Raw genomic sequence first — 18,735 nt, 5'->3', positions numbered from 1 at the left:
TATACAATTGTATTGTTTTCGGTTCATCATAACTAAGATTTTGGTTCACCATGAGTACTGTTTTCGGTTCATTCTGCACTATTCAAAATTCTTCTTTCTCACCTTCTACTGCTTCTTTACCAGAGAGAAGGAGGAAAAGACAAAAAAATACCGCAGTAACAATAACAAAAGAATGATGATAAGGAAAAAACACGTGAAGAAGAAAGAATGCGAAAAAGGAGGAGAAAGAGGAACGCGAAGAAGAAGGCGAAGAAGAAGACGCTCCGTGTGTAAACGAGCGTGAAAAGAAGAAGAAGAAGCGTGGAGGAGAAGAAGCGTTGGACGATTTCGTGTATATTGGGCGTGTGTATTTTACATTTCATTTAATGGTATTAAATTTTTTTTGTGTTGGACCAACTTAATTATATGGTTACATGGGTGTGTGGTATATTTTAATTATGCACACGATTATTACCAAATTGTGCGAGATGAATACAAGGATCCAATTATTGAAGATTTAACCATTTCTTTCGTAGATGCTCCAAGATGAAAAGTTTCACTCGCAGATAACAGCGCGTGAATTTTGAACGTTCAGCAATGAGCGCCATGCGAAAATGATTCACGTTAGGGATAATAATCCCAAATCCCTAATCTCCTAATTGCCAAAACCCTAAGAATTTCCCTCTCGAAAAAGTCAACCTCACCGGAGTTTCGCTGGTGATGGAGCCCCTCCGACTGGAGAAACGAACAAAGCCGCTCTGGAAACCCTCCAAGACACGGGAAATCCCTTCAAATCACGTTTTGGAGTGTTCATCGCAGAAGAAAACTAGGGATTTGCCGAACTTGACCGAATGCCATGCGTGCGGATTCAAGTTCGACGTTTGCACCGGTAAGAATGGACTCAGAACCCTTTATAGCGAATGGCGTGTTGTTCTTCTTTGCAGCAAGTGCTTTTCTTCTGTTGAATCTTCTCGAATTTGCACATATTGTTTCTCTGAAGCTTCTTCCGATTCGTTTCGTTGCATTCAATGTCGGCATTCAGTGCACCAGAACTGTTTCTTGAAATACAGAAATGCTGCACCATGGTCTTATTCCTGTATAGGTTCTGAATTTTCTGTTTGTGTGGATTGTTGGATTCCCAAACCAGTGGCAATTTCTAGAAGTAGAAGAAAGGTTAAGGGTGGAGTGATCAAGAAAAAGGCTAGGGTTATAGTAGAGAAGGTGAATTCTAATTCAAGGGTTTTGGGAGGTGGGGATTTGGTGAGATCTATGGAGGATGTGGTTAAGGATGCAAATCATGATATGGAAAAGAAGGCTGATGCAGCTGCTAAGGCTAGAGAGGAGGCGGTAAAGAAAGTTGTGGTGGCTAGAAGGGCTGTTGAAGTGGCAAATAATGCTTTGAGCTTGGTACCGAACAGAGAAGAGAGTGGTCTTAAGGTTGATGATGTAAAGTTTGTTGATGGTTCAGTGATGACGTCTGAGTTGCATTTGAATAGCTCATCGAAGACTTCAAAGAGACAATGCTTAATGAATACAAGTTGCTTGGATACTCCCAAGATATGGGATTCAAGTCTTGATTCATCATTGAAGAGATCGGATTCATGGGATGCTAGTGGTTATGAACCTTCTATTTCTGTAGGATCTTTGGATGGTGGTTCTTCAAATGACCTGAATCGTCGCTGCATTGGCACAAGTGACATGAAAACTTGCGCAAATGATGGTGGACGCACAGCTGAAATCAATGCTGAAGAGATTGAGGATGAGGTCTTGAATGAAGGTGAGGGAAGTTGTTCTTTTCGGTTGATAAACCATGGAGGAGAAGACAGTGGGTTAGAATCTGATCGCAAGCAAGCAGATCCTGCATTGTGTGGGGATGAAAGATGTAATGGAAAGCCTGATCGCTATTTCTTGAAGTATATGAGGAGAAGGTGTAGGTTAAAACCAAATATAGAAAGTAAACCCAATAATAAGGCTTATCTTGAGAGTCATGATGCTGCTGTTGGGCTTCGATCCAATTGTTCTGGGGAATTGAGAACAATATACAATGCTTCATTTCGGTCTTATGCTCCTTTGCAAGCACGCATCTGCTTGCAAAAGTGAATATTTCAAAGCACCTTCCTGGAAGTTAAGGGAACAGGTGAAGTGAATCTTTTCTTTTCCCTGTTTATGGTTAATAGTTAATTTGTTGTTTTTGTGTGTTGTCTTGTATTTGCTCTTCTGCTTTTGCTTTTTAAGCTGTGGCTGTTTTTTTTTTTTTTTTTTTTTTTGGGGGGGGCGGGGTGATTTTTGGTTAATTATTCAAGAATTAATGGCTGCGGAGTTGATAAAAGATCATCAATAACCTTAGGGTTCTTAAGAATTTCTTTGATTAGGCAATGCAGCAGTTTTTATAACTTCACATTTGGAAGTACATCTTTCATACATAGTTGTAACATTTGAGGCTACCAATTTCATAAGAGAATTTCTCAAGTTTATGTTTGTCCTCCATATGGAAGTTGGATTGTATCTGTATGATCGGTCAAGTCTTCCACTGTTATTTTTTGCTTGTTTAGATTCTGTGCCTAATTTTGCTGACTTTACCCTGAATTCTCAATGACCTATAGTGTACAGGTGGGAAATTAGTTGGACAAGAGTCACAGACTGGAGACGAATGCAATATTCTGAAAATCATGTCATTTTGACTGAGTTCCTTAACAATGGTGGCTGGGAATTTTTTGGTAGTTCTGTAGTCTGTTTGTTGTTGTAAGATGGTATGGTTTTCAAGTTTCAACTTTAGAAAGTTTTCATTCAAATAGGAATAGAGTGCAGTCGTGCTACATTCAATGGCTCTAATTGGTTTGGTCATGATAGGGCCTGTTTTTTGAGTTCTTAGAAAATTGTAAAATGAATACCCGGGAAATTAGTTATTGAATCCAAATTTTGAGTATCCTGATTTGCTTATTACATTATTCAGATTTCTAGCAGTTGCTTTAGATCATTGGTCCGACTGAATAGATTGGTTAAGTTTGTGGATTTGCTTGGCCTCGTTTGTGTAGCTTCTTACCCTATGCAAGCATGCAGCGATCAGCGATGTGTGGAATCATGTAGGTCCTTTTCTTTAAGGCCAAGGGTTTGTCAAGTTTCTATTTCAAGGCTTGGATAATAAACAATTCACTTGCCTTAAAAAGTGAATGGTTAAGTAATAAGTATATCTTGGGAGGTCATATGGTTTATTACTTTTCTACATTTGTGAAGTGTTTGGTTGGAGTGAAAATGAGGTACAAGTTTTTATGAATTACTTTCTTGTGTAATTTACTCATGAAGCTTATAGGTTTCTACCCTATTTTTACCTCTTAACCAAACATTTTAATGATGCCCGGACATATGATACAGCTGTTTGTTTAATTGTTTTACATATGTTACCTCTTGTACCACACTGCCACACTCTATTACTGAAAGTGCAATTTATGATGTTATAAGTGCTGAACTTTGTTGTAGTATGCTTCAATTTTCAATGTGGACATGTCCATGACCCCTCCAACATCATCCCATACCGCTAAATATGAATAATCATTCATATGCAGGCGATTATTATTTTCCCAAGGATTTGGATTCTCTAAAATTTGAATTTCACTTTAGAGAGTAAAGTGTAATCTTCTACCCTTGAATAGTTTCTCTTTCATATTTATTTTTGGTCTCACCTATAAAATAAATGGTGAAAAATCACACTTTACTCTCTAAAGTGAAATTCAAACTTTAGAGAATCCAAATCCTTTTCCCAAAGTCGCTTGAGTACTATAATGATAATAGTGATGAAACCCCAGGAAATGAACTAGTAATAGTGCATGAGGAAAAAAAGTACGACATCTGAATATTCATTATTATAAACAAAATTGCAATAATCTTCTAATTAAAGTCGGATACAAGAAATTAACATTGACACCCAAAGAGGAACTCTTACGAATTTAAATAATTCCGCATTGTGTCCGTAGGCATTGGGACATGTTAAATGATTATTAGAATTTATTGTTTTCATTAATTAGCCGTCAATGTTTAAAGGTGTGGGTCAATGTTTAAAGGTGTGGGTTAAAATATGTTGTTTAATTATTAAACTAAAAGAATTGAGTTGATAATTAAAAATTATGATTAAAAACAATAAATTTTAATAGTTTTCTAGAGTTTTTCTTATTTAATTACATGAGCAAGCCAGTTTGACAAGTAATTTCTTAATATTGAACAATATGTAGTTATGTAATACGCTGCATATTTATTTTATTTTACTTTTTAGAAAACTATAAAAAAGTCGTAAACTTTGTTAATAAAAACGAACAAGAGAATGGAGGACGGCAGCAATATGCATGTTGACAACAAAAATAGAATGTTGATATAACAACAAAAATAGAATGTTGATATTGTTACCAGTAATAATGTGAATATGAAGTTAATTTATGTCAACTCTCTTTGCTTAGATACTGTGATTATATGCCACCAAGATGGGGGAAAACCCGAATTTGAATTCCATTTATGAGCGATAAGAAGACACGAAATCAAGAACAACTATTTGTTGAAGTAGTTTTCTAATTGGAGAAAAAGAGAGAGAAATGATGACCTTTTGAAGCAAAAAAGGAAAAACTACCATTTGTACTCATAAATTTTGCGAACGCTGATAAAAGTACCCATCAAATAAAAAAATTAATATTGTACCTATGAAAGATGGGTTCCATGTGACAATAGTACCCAAACCGTAATTTTTGGTTGACTTTTTAATAAAACTCCTAAATTACCCCTTCTATCTTCTACCCCAAATTCCAAATTTCACAACCCTCATCCTTCATCTTCCACGCGCTCACCCACTCCCAAGCACCCAACTTTGTTTCCGTCCTCATAATCGCCTTCTCCGAATTGGGTCATGTCCAAGAAGCTCTTTCAGTGTATAGAAACGTCTCTTCTTTGTCTCTGTTGAAGGCTTGCAACGCGCTTCTTCACGCCCTCGTCAACACCCACAGATTTGATTCACTATGGGAGGTCTATGGGGACATGGTGTTGCGTGGATTCTCTCCTACCGTTGTGAGCTACGGTATTTTGATGCAGTGCTGCTGCAGCCAAGCTGATTCTGTTGGTGTACGCAAGCTATTTGATGAAATGCGCCACCGCAAAATTAAACCAACCGTTGTGGTTTACACTATTATGATCCGTGTTCTTTTCAACGAGGGTCGAATAGGAGATGCCGAGGGCGTCTTCCGTTTGATGAGGAAATCCGGAGTGGTGCCTAATTTGTACACTTATAAGACTCTCATGGATAGTTCTGGCAAGATAGCTAATGTGATCCGGGTTTCGAATTGTATGCTGAAATGCTTTGGCATGGATTGCACCCTAATGTTGTCACATTTACTACTATGATAGATATTCTGTGTAAGGTGGTAAAATTTGGAATTTTGGTGGCTGGCAGCAATAGAAGAAGATGAAGAATGAGGGTTGTGAAATTTGGAATTTGAGAAAAAAGATAAAAGGGATAATTTGGGAATTTTATTAAAAAGTCAACGAAAAATCACGGTTTGGATACTATTGTCACATGGAACCCATCTTTCATGAGTACAACGTTAATTTTCTTGTTTAGTGGGTACTTTTGTCAGCATTCGCAAAATTCATGGGTACAAATAGTAGTTTTTTCAAAAAAAATAAGTACATTTAAAAGCTGGCATTCTCTTCGTATAATTTTTTATAATGATGAAAGGTTACCATAGAACCGATGGTAGGGTTTTTTACATATAGCTTAATTATAGTTGCTACCACTCTGCTCTTAAAAGTGACAAATGATGTAACATAAATTGGAGGAGAGAAGGCAATAGGAGAATTTCAATTCTCCGAAGAGGCATTCTTATAATTTAATGGTTAATTATAATATTATTATATTATACTTCATATATTTCTCATTTCTAATTTAATTACGTGATGTGCACTTTAATTTTTAAATTTTAAAAATCTGTAAAATTAACTTTATAATTATAAACAAAATATATACACGTTATTTTATATATATTTTATATTTTAATACGTAATTTATACGAATATGGATATTTAATAGCATGCTTGAATTATAAAACAGGGTAAGGTGTATCTGTGTGCTGATTTCCGGCATCATATTTTTGTATTAATAAATTATTTTAGGCAAAAGTAGCAATCAAGAATTGAAGAATCTATATATTGTGAGATATCTCATTTCAAAACCTGCTTCACTAACCTGTGCGATGGCTTCATTTGTACCCTCTGATATGGTTTCAACCAACCATAACAATGGTGGAGTTTTAGTTGTTGCAATCAACAACAAAGAGGAGAAGGAACAACAACAACAAATAATGAGTGAAGAAAAAGAAGAAGAAGAAGAAAAGAAGATTGACTACTCGCAAAGAGCACAGTGGCTTCGTGCCGGTGTAATGGGAGCCACGGACGGATTAGTATCAGTGGCTTCGTTAATGATGGGAGTGGGAGCGGTTCGAACCGACGCAAAAGCTATGCTTCTTGCTGGTTTTGCAGGATCAGTTGCAGGAGGTTGTAGCATGGCAATAGGTGAGTTTGTTTCTGTGTACACACAGTATGAAGTCGAAGTTGCTCAAATCAAGAACAAAACAATTTGTGAAGACGTGCAAATGGTTAAGAAAGCGTTACCTAATCCATTGCAAGCTGCATTGGCATCTGCATCGTGTTATTGTTTAGGTGCGGTTCCTCCTTTGGTGGGAGCAGCGTTTATTAGAGACTACCGTACAAGGATTATGGTGGTTTTGGCGGTGGCTACTCTCTCTTTGTTTGTGTTTGGTTGGATTGGGTCTGTGCTTGGAAACACACCAATGCTTAGGTCTTGTGCTAGGCTTCTTCTTGGTGGATGGATGGCTATGGCTATTACTTTTGCCTTAACCAAATTATTTGCTTTTACCGGTTTGCAATTCTGATCACTTATTATTAACTATGTGGTGTAATTTTCTGAATGAATTTCATTAGGGAGCTAATGGTATATTTATACAATGTGTATAATTGATTATTTATTTGGTCTAATATAAGTTAAAAAATGAATATCTAAAATAAAATATTAATAATTTCTTAAACACAATATACTTATATTATTCAGAATATTAGAGATAATAAACATCTTATATCCTATTGAATTGAACATTTCTAAATTTCCATTATACATATTGTACATAGAAAAAGTTTAGGAGATCAACAACTTTTGTATTTTTTGGTTAGTACTTAATCATCAAAATAAAAGTGAGTGATCTTCCACTATTAGATATAATCTCACACCATTAAAAATACTATTAATAACCAATTGATGATTATAAAACACTAAAATTACTAGTATCTAGCATTCTTCTTGTACGTATACTCTAATCACTCCTTATACTTCTTCTTTCTCAATTTACTCATCAAACTTTTTTGCTTTCTCCAATCACTTATAAGTGTGATGATTTTTAAATTCCTAGACACGAGAAGTTAATAATCGAGACGATGTGTTAACGATTCTTAACTATTAATTTTATATAAAATTAAGCATAAGTATTATTTCACATAAATATACGTATTATTAATAGAGAGTTGAAGTGCGTGCAGCGATGAATGGTATTTGTATTTGACACGTCGGTGACATGAAAGTTAAGAGGTGTCAGCAGGAAGTTGCAAAGTGATAGGAAGAGGTATGGGGGTGTTGTTGTGGTTGTTAATGGTGTTGACAAGTTGTTGTGAGGGTCAGTTTATTCTTCAAGTGGGTTTCTACAGAAACACGTGTCCTGAAGCTGAGTCCATTGTCCATGGTGTAGTGAGAGACGCCGTTGCCTCTGACCCCAACATGGCGGCGGCCTTGCTGAGGCTTCACTTCCATGACTGCTTTGTTGAGGGATGCGACGCTTCCATTCTCATCGACGTGTCATCACAGCCGGAGAAGCTTGCATTTGCTCATCAAGGCCTCAGAGGCTTTGAGGTCATTCAAAGAGCCAAGGCTCAATTGGAAGCTTCTTGCCCTGCCCTTGTTTCTTGTGCTGACATTCTCGCTTTGGCTGCCAGAGACGCCATTGCTCTGGTAACAAACCTTCCGCTTACTGCTTACTCATGCATCTTATGTATGCTTCTTATTCATTCAATTATTTTAATAGACCAATGGACCAACATATCAAGTTCCAACTGGGCGCAGAGATGGTTTCGTTTCCAATTTTAGCCTTGCAGATGAAATGCCTCAAGTTACTGATTCTATTCAGATACTCAAGGCCAAGTTCCTCAACAAGGGTCTCACCCACAAAGACCTTGTTCTTCTCTCTGGTACTCTCTCTCTCTCTCCCTCCCTCCTTGTCATGCATGGTGGATGAGATGGTGGTTGTTGAGGAAGTAAAGTAATATGAACTTGTTAGCTAATTAAACTATGGAATAGGCCAAATTGCCAAACACGTGATAGTAGATACTATCACGTGTATACACAAATACATAATAACTAATTTGATCGTTAATTTAGGTTGTTGAATTTATTATTATGATTATTATTTGGTGAAAACTCAAGTGCAGTCGACTTCACGTAAAGTTAATAACCGAGAGTTGTTAGATAAAAATTTAGTCAAATCAGTTAAATTATCTAATGACTCTCAATTATCAACTTCACGTGAAGTCGACTGTACCTGAATTTCCACCTTATTTTCAGCTGCACATACAATTGGAACAACAGCATGCTTCTTCATGACAAAAAGGCTATACAACTTCTTCCCGGGTGGTGTGGGATCAGACCCAGCTATCAACCCAAACTTCCTCCCAAGGCTGAAGGCTAGGTGCCCTCAAAACGGCGATGTTAACGCTCGCCTCGCCATCGATGAAGGCAGTGGGACGGAATTTGACAAACACATTCTGAAGAACATAAGGGAAGGTTTTGCTGTCTTAGAATCTGATGCTAGGCTTAATGATGATATATTCACCAAGAGTGTTATGGATTCCTACTTTTTTTTTTTTTTGGTTAAGGTAAGGGGCCAGAAGCCCAAACAACAAAAGGAACTACACTAAATTAATCATTCTGGGCCAAGAGGTGCCAGTAATATCACTAAGTACCCAAAGATCGCTCCCTGGAGGAGGGGAATTCCATACCATGAGGCTTTGTTCTTGTGCCGCTCCAAGATTGGCGAGAAAATCTGCACAACCGTTTGCTTCGCGATAAACGTGCTCAATCCTAACTTGCCAACCCCTGTCAAGGAGCTCGCTGATCCTGTAGTAGAGGACCGACCCAGAATTCCTCTTCAAGGAAGGGTTTTTGACACTGTTTACTACTGCACTTGAGTCACAATCAAGCCAAATTCTTCTGAACCCCATCGTCCAGGCTATTTCCAGGCCGGTGTATACCCCCCAAAGCTCAGCAAGGTGTGCGGAACAGACACCCAGATTTCTGGAAAAACCCATGATCCATCTTCCTTCACTATTTCTTAGAATACCACCGCATCCCGCCCTCCTTGGATTATCTTTTACTGCCCCATCTGTGTTAATTTTAATCCAATTACTTTGTGGGGGTTGCCACTTGATACTGATAGTCATTCTCCTGTGAGTATTGGTCCCAACGAGATACTTCTCAAAGGCTTTTTGAATGGTGTTAACATAATCCTGAATAAGATTGTACGCTACCACTGGTCTCTTGAAGGATCTTTGGAATATTTCCATATTTCTCCAATTCCAAATCCTCCAACAAGCAACCATATAGATACTAATCCATTCCGCTTGAATCGAGCAACCCCAATCCTTGTTCAAACACTCATGGAACCAATCAGACGTTGGAATGGAAAAGAACTCCAACGCTAACTCGCTTCTAACCAGCTTTTTCCAGATAACCTTTGCCCCCTCGCAATCTCTCAAAACATGCATAGTGTCTTCAACTTGATTTGTGCAATAATGGCAGAGGGGGGAAGTCCCATACCATTTACTCCTTCTGTAGTTAGTGATCAATCTACCATGTATGGCTTGCCACATGAATATTTTTATTCTTTGAGGGCCGTGCCATTTCCAAATCTTCTTCCACACATTGCTGGTACCAATAGGAGGTTGGATAATAGCTTTATAAGCTTCTCTAACTGAGAATCTTCCATCTGAGGAATTCTTCCATGCTCTGCTATCAGGAGGATCTGAGGGTCTAGGGGCAGGGATGGCTTTAATTAAGGGAATGCACTCTGTCTCAATTACAGAGTTGAGCACCTCCAAGTTCCATTCTCCCTCTGAGTTCACATAATTCTGGGCACTTGCATCCATATCTTCAATTTGCACGTTAGGCCTAATATGGTCCGCAAGGCACCCATCCATGTTAAGCCATTTATCCTTCCAAAATTTGGTATTTTCCCCGTTGCCAATTCTGTGAACAATATTCTCCTCAAAGGTTGGCCATACTTGCTGCAAAGCTCTCCAAAGGTTGGAGCATCCCACTGTAGGGTTATGAGGTCTATTAGTGTCCCCATTACAATACTTATACCATAACACCCTCGCCCACAAAGTGTCAGGATCTTCGTTCAAATTCCAACAAATTTTAAACAAGAAGGCTTGATTCATCACTTCCAGCCTTTTGAACCCCAAGCCTCCAGCATCCTTCGGGAGACAGAGGGTTTCCCAACTAATGAGATGCACCCTGCGGTGATTTTCGTCCGAACCCCAAACAAAATTACGTTGAGCTTTCTCCACTTTGCTGCAAATGCCTTTTGGCAATTTGCTGTGTTGCATCGCAAAATTGGCAATCGGGCCAATAGAAGATTGAGCTAGCACTACCCTTCCCGCTATGGACAAGCTTTTCTGCTTCCATCCCTTGAGTTTATTCTTCACCTTGTCTAGAATGTGCCCATAATTTCTCTTGCTATCCCGTCCCTCCACAATATAAGATCCCAAATACCTTCCAATCTCTTTTGTTTCTTTATAGCCTGCCTCTTTAACAATCATTTCTCTACACTCATTATTCACCTTTTTTGAGAAGAAGATTTGTGTTTTCTGGGCATTGATCACTTGACCCGAGGCCTCACAAAAAATTTCAAGACATTTCTTGATGTTACGAATTTGTCCCTGAGAAGCTTCAGCAAACAACATGATGTCATCGGCAAACATCAAGTGGGATATAAGAGGTCCGTTTCTCCCAACACGGAAAGGAATCCACTGCCCCTCATTTACCATGTCCTCAATCAGATGAGACAGCCTATCGATACATATGACAAAGATATATGGTGAAAGAGGGTCACCTTGGCGGATGCCGCAAGTTGGAGAGAAGACATTAGTTTTTTCCCCATTCCACAAAACTTGAAAGCTGGTCGACCTAATGCAATTCATAATGACACTGATAAGCTCTGGAGGTATTGAGTAATCTTGAAGACATCTCTCAATGAAGTTCCAACTAAGTCTATCATAGGCCTTTTCTAGGTCAATTTTGATCGCCATGTGCCCATGCTTAGCTGCTGACTTCCTCATCGAATGGATGATCTCATGTGCGATAATAATGTTATCTTGAATTTTTCTACCCGGGATAAAGCTAGACTGAGCAGGAGATATACGGTTATTCAAGGTGGTTTTGATCCTATTAGCCAAAATCTTTGTTATGGTCTTGTAAGATACATTACAAAGAGAGATTGGGCGAAATTGATTCACAAACTCAGGGTGGTCCACTTTAGGAATGAGAGTCAGGAGAGTGTTATTCACATCCTTGATGCCGCTTGGGTTCCTCCATGAGTCCAATACAAAATTAATGACACTGCTTCCAACTACCTGCCAATTTTCTTTAAAGAATCCTGCCGGGAGTCCATCATCTCCGGGAGCTTTGAGGGATCCCATAGCAAAAATTGCATCCTCAATTTCCTTTTTGTTGACGAATTGACTCAGGTTGTGTATCTCCCCATCTTCCATCGGGGGGTAGAAGGTTGTGGTGTTGATCACACTATTTCTTCTAGGGTATTTGTCCTGGAAAAGGTTTTGGAAATACTGACAAACATGACTTTTTAGAGCTTCGTGGTCTTCCATCCAGACCCCACTATCATCCCTCAGCTTTAAAATCTTGTTCCTCCTCCTCCTAATGATGGTTTTGGTGTGGTAATATCGCGTGTTGCGGTCCCCTTCCACAATCCAGTTCTCCCTCGATTTTTGGAGCCAAAACGTTTGCTCCCTATCAAGAATAGCTTCTAGCTCGCCATTGAGCCTTTCCTCCAAACTATCCAAAAATTCACTCTTCCCATATCTGGGTGAGTTTTGGATGCCTCGAAGCCTGTTCAAGATGGTTCTTTTTTGCTTAAACAGATGCCCAAAATTATCCCGATTCCACAATTTAATTTTTTCCACAAAAGAGCTGATGGCACTAGTCAAATGGTGGTTGCCGAGCCAGGCTTGTCTAATAAAGGGTTGGAAGTCATGGTGTTGCATCCACATAAACTCAAATCTGAATGGTTTTTCCCTAGGGTGATTGTGCGTACCTTTGCATTTAATGAGGATAGGGTGATGATCCGACCTAACCCTTGGCAAAGTATCTACCACCGCTTCCTGGAATCTGAGTCTCCAATCCACATTGCACAAAGCTCTGTCCAGACGTTTGAAAATACGCTCCCCATTTTGCCAAACTGGTCCTCTCCAAGTAAATTTTGTGCCATTAAAACCCAAATCAATAAGACTGCAACGGTCAATCCACTCTGTAAACCTCCTAATTTGAGCTTTATCTGGAGGAGCCCCACCCTTTTTCTCATCTATTCTTCCAATATCATTGAAGTCTCCACAAAGTAACCAGGGGCCTTGGACTGTGTCTGCAATGTCGCTAATGAAGCTCCTAATTTCTCTTCTCTTGGTCTCCTGAGGACTAGCGTATACCACGGTTAGATTCCAATGCTCCATACCATTCTCAATCTGAACGTGCAAGGCTTGGTTATGCCTGCTAATTTCTTGAATGTGAAAATTTGGGTTATTCCACAAAAGCCAGATCCCTCCAGAGAAGCCTTGGGCATCCACCGTCAGATGAAAATTGAAGCCACAATTCTGAATAGATCTCTTTGCTACTTCTCCGCCACACTTGGTCTCCTGAATCGCAACCAAGTCAGGTTTAAATTGCTGAGTATATTCCTTTAATGTTTTTGCAAAGCTTGGGCCAGCAGCCCCTCTAGCATTCCAAGAAAAAATGATCATTAAGACTTATTTTTAAAGAAGCCCAAAGCTTCAAGGATCCAAAATTCAGAGACAAGTTAAACCATGATTGGCCCAACTAGGCCATGTGCACATCGTTCCCCTTCGGGGCTTCTCTTTTTCCCCATTCCACTATTGTCGTAGTCCCTTCGGCCATGACTTCGTCCAGATCCGAGCCCGAAAGGAAAGGTTGCCTTGGGTCTGGGGGTTTTGGATCCATACAAAGGTCCACTTGGGTCTCCAACACCATATGAGTGTCAGATGTCTCTAAAGATTGAGACACATGCGATAAGATTGGGCTGGGGGTAGGGTCAGAAATGGGGGCTATAATATGGGCTTGATGGGTCATGGGCTGTCTTAGGGACAGTTGAGGGGTTGGCTGTGATGAGGCTGGAGTAGCTTGGTGGTGTTGTTGTGAATAAGTTGGGCTTTGGGGTTTGCGTTTGGATGATTGGGCTAGGTTTGGATGGTCAGAAGGATATTCATCATTGATCTGCACTGAAGTGGTAGCCTTGGCCTTTCTCATTTGGGAACCTGTTAGAAATTCCTTCGAAACAATCTCAGCCTGCTTCCTAACAGGGGACACATTGTTTTTCTGAAGACTGCCTTGATCATGCATTGGTTGGTCCCCTTTGTCCTTTTCTGCCAGAATCTCGTACCTTCCTTTTTCCTCCACTGCCTCTATTTTGTCTCTTTCGCTTTTATGCTTCGACCCACTACTTATGTTGGAGGTGTCCTTATTAGTGGGTGTTCTTCTTGTCCTTTTCTGCTTTTGTACTATCATCCATACACCAAAATTTTGGCTTGTTACAATGACTTCTTTACCCTTGTCGTTACATTTCCCTCCTTCTTTGTTCATAGGATCAGCCTGCATCTCTTCCGTCGGAGTATTCTTTTCTGCTTCTTGATGCTGCACTTCTTTAGCCTTTCCTCCCTTACCTTCTTGATTGGTATTAGCCATGCAACTATCACTCACATGGCCAAACCTTCCACAACTGAAGCATACCATATGCAGGCCCTCATATTCTATGTAGAATCTTTTTCCATTCACCAAGTAGGAGGCTTCCAAGGGCTTGCTCAAGTCTAGTTCAACACAGAGTCTCGCGAACTTACCCCGGGATTGATTCGCTGTGTTCATGTCGACTTTAAGCGTCTTACCAATCTGATCACCTACTGTCCCCAGGAAACGCTTGTCGTAGTATTCAATGGGAAGGTCTGGGAGCCTAATCCAAGCTGCCACCTTATTGATGGTAGTTCCGAAGGGGTTGAAGTCTGGGGTCCAACTTCTTATCGTTAGATAATGATCGAAAAGTAGCCAGGGACCTCCTTCCATCACATGCCAGTAATCTTCTTCATTAAACAATCTCACCACATAGAAGTCATTACCAACATCGATGAGGTCCATGCCTCCTGACTTGGCCCACATGGTGTCTAACCTTCTTTTCAGCACTCCATACGTAATCTGCCTCCCCAGGAGTTTCACTATCAACGTGTGTTTCCAAGGCTTCTCTAACCTTTTCTTCTCTGTTTTATTAACTGTAATACTGATGGTGCCGTTAGGGAGTCTTTCAACAGAAATTGATGGTTGACGGTTGGCCTCCTTTCTCTCCTTCTTTAGAGCGTCTCTTTGCATCTGGCTCATATTGAAAAGCTCTTCCATCGGTATTTGCTCTTCCGTTTCCTCTTCAGAATCATCTGATGAACTCCTATCAGAGTCAGACTCTTCGTCATCCGATCTTGGTTCTGCACTTCCATTCATAACAAGATCGGCATACGTTCTTCTTTTGCCATTAGTTCCCACAAAAGACGTTTTCTCGCACATCCACTCCTCTTCTCTAGCTATCCTTGATGTCTCCCCTTTAAATTCTCCTCTGTCATTACGGAGTTTCTTTTTGCTTCGTTGCAGTTGATCCGCTTCTTCAGCGGTAGTTACCGGTGAATTCATGGGAAGGGTAAATCTTGTCTTCTATAAAGCATATAGAGTGATACGCAGGTTAAATCTGGATCTCGCTGACTCAACCAAGCTGAAAAGTATATTAATTAAAATAATAAAAAATTAATTGAAATAGTTTTTTTTAATAATTAAATATTATATTTTATATATTTTTATATTTAATTTTAATATATTGTCAATTTAAAAAATATGAATTAATAAATAGATAACATTCTTTCTTTTCTCAACCAATTTTTGAAAGAAAAAACTAATAATTTCACTTTATGTTTAGAAAATTAAGTTTCAACTTAGTAATTAGTTACTTGGTTAGTTTTACAAAATATATTACTAATGTTGAATTTGTTTATTTATATTTTTAGTTTTGATACTTATAATAAGATAAATATGGTTTCATGTTAAATTTAATAATATAAAGTTTATTTTAACATAAATTTTGATGGGAACAAAGATGATATAATAATAAGCAAAATATATTGATCTATATGTATTTATTAGTTTGTTTTCAAACTTCTAGTGGGCACAAGTGCCGCCCCACCTTCTCAACTATGTCCGTTCCTGGTTATAACCATACACCAAAATAAGATTATAAAAACAACTTTTAAGAATGAAAACTAAAACAGTTATCTCTTTAAACAAAACCCATCACAAACATATATCTGATTAAGTTTATTTTCCGAGGAATTGGCACTGACTAAGCTAACTCCAAGCTGTCCCAAAACCAATGCTCCTCAAGATGCAAGGAATTAACCAATTAACCAAAGAGATATATAACAGGTGCATTGCATTGCATGTATTTAACTGATATGATGATATACCTTGGGTTGTTAGATTAGTATATTGTTAAACTTTAAGATGGTTACATTAACATTGAAACGGTCAAAGGTGGCGAGAATATGCAAACTAAATAACCCTCCCTACTAAAAATAGAATAACCAAGAATGTTTAAAAGCTTTCTAATGTTGAGCAGTGAATTTATCATAAAATCTTAATTGATTCCCTTGTTTTCGTGCTACAAAAACGGGCAATGTTTTAGCCAATTTGAGATACGTTGTAAGAAGAACAAAAGAGAGTTAGAAACAAATATCTTTCTTTCTTTCTTTCTTCCTCTAAACAAGAAGATTTTCTTACTTTACAATTGCTTTGGATCTCTAATTCTCTCTTAAGCAGTTGTGATTAATCATTGTACTCTGGTGCTTCCAAGAAGGTATCATCCCATTTACTCTCTGCATTTGCATTCATTCATATTATCTTAGACAAATCTAAAAGCTCATGTTTGAAGAATCTGATATAACATGTTAGAAATGATTATTGCAGGAAGCAGGAATTGTGAACATATTGAAGATTATATAAGTGGAGCAAAATCAGCAGATACAATAAGGCTTAGAAGATAGCAAGAGAATAGCATGGCTCCAAGCTCATTCAGAAAAGCCATTGGGGCAGTGAAGGATACAACAAGCATAGGCCTAGCCAAAGTTGGAAGCAGCACCTCGCTTGCCGACCTTGACGTGGCAATCGTGAAGGCGACGAGGCACAACGAATACCCGGCCGAAGAGAAGTATCTTAGGGAGATCCTGAGCTTAACATGTTACTCTCGCGTATTCATCAGTGCTTGTGTGAATACCATCTCAAGACGTCTGAGCAAGACTAGAAGTTGGACGGTGGCTTTGAAAAGTCTTGTGTTGATTCAAAGACTGCTAGCAGAGGGTGATCCTGCCTATGAGCAGGAGATATTCTTCTCAACTCGCCGTGGGACTCGCCTTCTCAACATGTCTGATTTTCGCGACCACTCAAGATCCGGTTCATGGGACTTCTCTGCATTTGTGCGCACCTACGCCCTGTATCTAGATGAAAGACTTGACTTCAAGATGCAAAGCCGCCGTGGGAGGCACGGCAAATTGAGTTTTGATGATGATGTGTATAAAGAAAGGTTCATTGAAAGGCATAGAGAAAGAGGATGCGATAGCAATGGAGACAGAGACAGAGACAGAGAAAAAATCTACAAAGAAAGAGAAAGAGAAAGAGAAAGAGAGAGAGAAAGAGACAGGGATAGAGGCAGAGACAGAGACAGGGACAGAGACATCGATAAGGACAGGGACAGGGACAGGGACAGAGAAGTTGTTGTAAGATCTACACCAGTTAAAGACATGACACTGGATAAACTTTACTACAAGATGCATCATTTACAATTGCTGCTTGAGAGATTTTTAGCATGTCGTCCCACAGGTTTGTAAATATTTCAGATTGAAGAATATGGCGAATTCATATAAAAGCTTTCCTTCATCAATGTTTGCTTAATGTAATGTACCAGGGGCAGCAAAGGACCACAGAATTGTGATAGTTGCTCTATATCCGATTGTGAGGGAAAGTTTCCAACTGTATTATGATATAACAGAAATATTGGGTATCTTCCTTGATCGCTTCCCCGAAATGGAGGCAGTGGATTGTAGCAAGGTATATGACATCTTCTGTCGTGTCGGAAAGCAATTCGACGAGCTAGATGTGTTTTATATCTGGAGCAAGAATATCGGAATTGCACGTTTTTCTGAGTATCCTGAGATTGAAAAAATCACGCCCAAGAAGCTAGAGATAATGGAAGAGTTCATAAAAGGAAAGCTCGTATTGCCACAGAACAACCAACAAGAAAAGAAGGAAGTTAAAGCCGCCAAGGAACCGGAACCAGAACCAGAAGAGGATATGAATGCAATCAAGGCACTACCACCACCAGAAGCATCCATTTCTGAGGCACCGGCAAAAGAGGAGCCAAAGAAAGAGCCAGAAGTAGAAAAACCTGTGCAAATGGAAGCTAATTTGTTGAATTTAGGAGACGAAACGGTAACTTGTGAAGACCAGGGAGACAAACTGGCCTTGGCTTTGTTTGATGGAGCTTTACCAGCAGCAACAGGTGCAACCCAAGCACTTCCATGGCATGCATTCGACGAAGCAGAAGATTGGGAGACAGCATTGGTCCAATCTGGTAGCAACTTATCGAACCAGAAGCCTGCATTGGGTGGTGGCTTTGATACATTAGTGTTGAATGGCATGTACCAACGAGCAGAAATGACAACAACAATGCAAGGACCTGGTTATGGGGTGAGTGGAAGTGCTAGCAGTGTGGCACTTGGTTCAGCTGGAAGGCCTGCAGTGCTAGCATTGCCAGCGCCACCAACACCGGGCAGTGGTTTGAGTTCCGGCAGTGTAGATCCCTTTGCAGCCTCTCTATCTATGGCACCGCCGTCTTACGTGCAAATGTCGGAGATAGAGAAGAAACAGAAGTTGTTGCTTGAAGAGCAATTAATGTGGCAGCAATTTGAAATGGATCGGAGCCAAGGACAAGCTGCATTCTTGAAGCAGCAGCATCAACAACATAATAAAAATCCTTATTTCGGAGGTTATCCACAGAATTATGGCAATTATCAACGTTAAGTAGGTCAAATTCCCTCACCTTTCATATTTGCTGTAGTAAATATTGTGTGCTGATTAGAACAGTTGTTTGCGGGTTTTATGTTTTATTTCTACATTTGGTGCTGGTTGCATGTAAATATTGTACTAATATAATTAGAACAGATGTTTCCATATTTGGAGATTTCAAATAACTAACTAATGCAGTAGTGGATTAGTTCAGGATCCATTCATTGTGGCACTCATTTAATTAAATTAGATAAAGGCATAATCACATAGAA

The 18,735-nt window shown here is 39.3% G+C and overlaps 4 protein-coding genes across 6 annotated transcripts; all 4 read left to right on the top strand.

Annotated features, from left to right (window-relative positions):
- Positions 1-442: 442 nt before the first annotated feature.
- On the top strand, positions 443-2,922 carry LOC112714900 (uncharacterized). 2 transcript variants are annotated; one of them, XM_025766598.3, is made up of 2 exons: positions 443-2,116; positions 2,583-2,922. In XM_025766598.3, exon 1 carries the CDS (start codon positions 700-702, stop codon positions 2,077-2,079), a length of 1,380 nt encoding a protein of 459 aa, XP_025622383.1. In that variant the 5' UTR covers positions 443-699; the 3' UTR covers positions 2,080-2,116; positions 2,583-2,922. The 2 variants fall into 2 exon arrangements, with proteins under 2 accessions (XP_025622383.1, XP_029145396.1); XM_029289563.2 differs by having other exon boundaries at positions 452-2,116; positions 2,590-2,922.
- Positions 2,923-6,176: 3,254 nt separating this feature from the next.
- On the top strand, positions 6,177-6,994 carry LOC112718147 (vacuolar iron transporter homolog 2). Its single transcript, XM_025770040.3, has one exon. It carries the CDS (start codon positions 6,207-6,209, stop codon positions 6,903-6,905), a length of 699 nt encoding a protein of 232 aa, XP_025625825.1. The 5' UTR covers positions 6,177-6,206; the 3' UTR covers positions 6,906-6,994.
- A 547-nt stretch (positions 6,995-7,541) lies between these two features.
- On the top strand, positions 7,542-16,507 carry LOC112714898 (peroxidase 43). Of its 2 annotated transcripts, none has more exons than XM_025766596.3 (3): positions 7,542-8,029; positions 8,103-8,265; positions 16,370-16,507. In XM_025766596.3, exons 1-3 carry the CDS (start codon positions 7,649-7,651, stop codon positions 16,444-16,446), a joined length of 621 nt encoding a protein of 206 aa, XP_025622381.1. In that variant the 5' UTR covers positions 7,542-7,648; the 3' UTR covers positions 16,447-16,507. The 2 variants fall into 2 exon arrangements, with proteins under 2 accessions (XP_025622381.1, XP_025622380.1); XM_025766595.3 differs by lacking the exon at positions 16,370-16,507 and adding an exon at positions 8,639-9,635 and having other exon boundaries at positions 7,554-8,029.
- On the top strand, positions 16,459-18,681 carry LOC112714897 (putative clathrin assembly protein At1g03050). Its single transcript, XM_025766594.3, has 2 exons — positions 16,459-17,278; positions 17,364-18,681. The coding sequence occupies exons 1-2, from the start codon at positions 16,459-16,461 to the stop codon at positions 18,476-18,478; spliced, it is 1,935 nt and encodes a 644-aa protein (XP_025622379.1). The 3' UTR covers positions 18,479-18,681.
- Positions 18,682-18,735: the final 54 nt, after the last annotated feature.

Source organism: Arachis hypogaea, chromosome 10, assembly GCF_003086295.3.
Source record: "Arachis hypogaea cultivar Tifrunner chromosome 10, arahy.Tifrunner.gnm2.J5K5, whole genome shotgun sequence".
In the NCBI taxonomy this organism is placed as follows: domain Eukaryota; kingdom Viridiplantae; phylum Streptophyta; class Magnoliopsida; order Fabales; family Fabaceae; genus Arachis; species Arachis hypogaea.
The sequence above is the reverse complement of the archived record's forward strand: the minus strand, read 5'-3'. Positions and strand labels throughout refer to the sequence as shown.

Coding starts and splice junctions, on each gene's coding strand:
- LOC112714900 (XM_025766598.3), top strand. CDS start 700: ATGGAGCCCCTCCGACTGGAGAAACGAACAAAGCCGCTCTGGAAACCC.
- LOC112718147 (XM_025770040.3), top strand. CDS start 6,207: ATGGCTTCATTTGTACCCTCTGATATGGTTTCAACCAACCATAACAAT.
- LOC112714898 (XM_025766595.3), top strand. CDS start 7,649: ATGGGGGTGTTGTTGTGGTTGTTAATGGTGTTGACAAGTTGTTGTGAG. Junction 8,030..8,102: donor CCAGAGACGCCATTGCTCTG/GTAACAAACCTT, acceptor TTATTTTAATAG/ACCAATGGACCAACATATCA. Junction 8,266..8,638: donor AGACCTTGTTCTTCTCTCTG/GTACTCTCTCTC, acceptor CCTTATTTTCAG/CTGCACATACAATTGGAACA.
- LOC112714897 (XM_025766594.3), top strand. CDS start 16,459: ATGGCTCCAAGCTCATTCAGAAAAGCCATTGGGGCAGTGAAGGATACA. Junction 17,279..17,363: donor TTTAGCATGTCGTCCCACAG/GTTTGTAAATAT, acceptor GTAATGTACCAG/GGGCAGCAAAGGACCACAGA.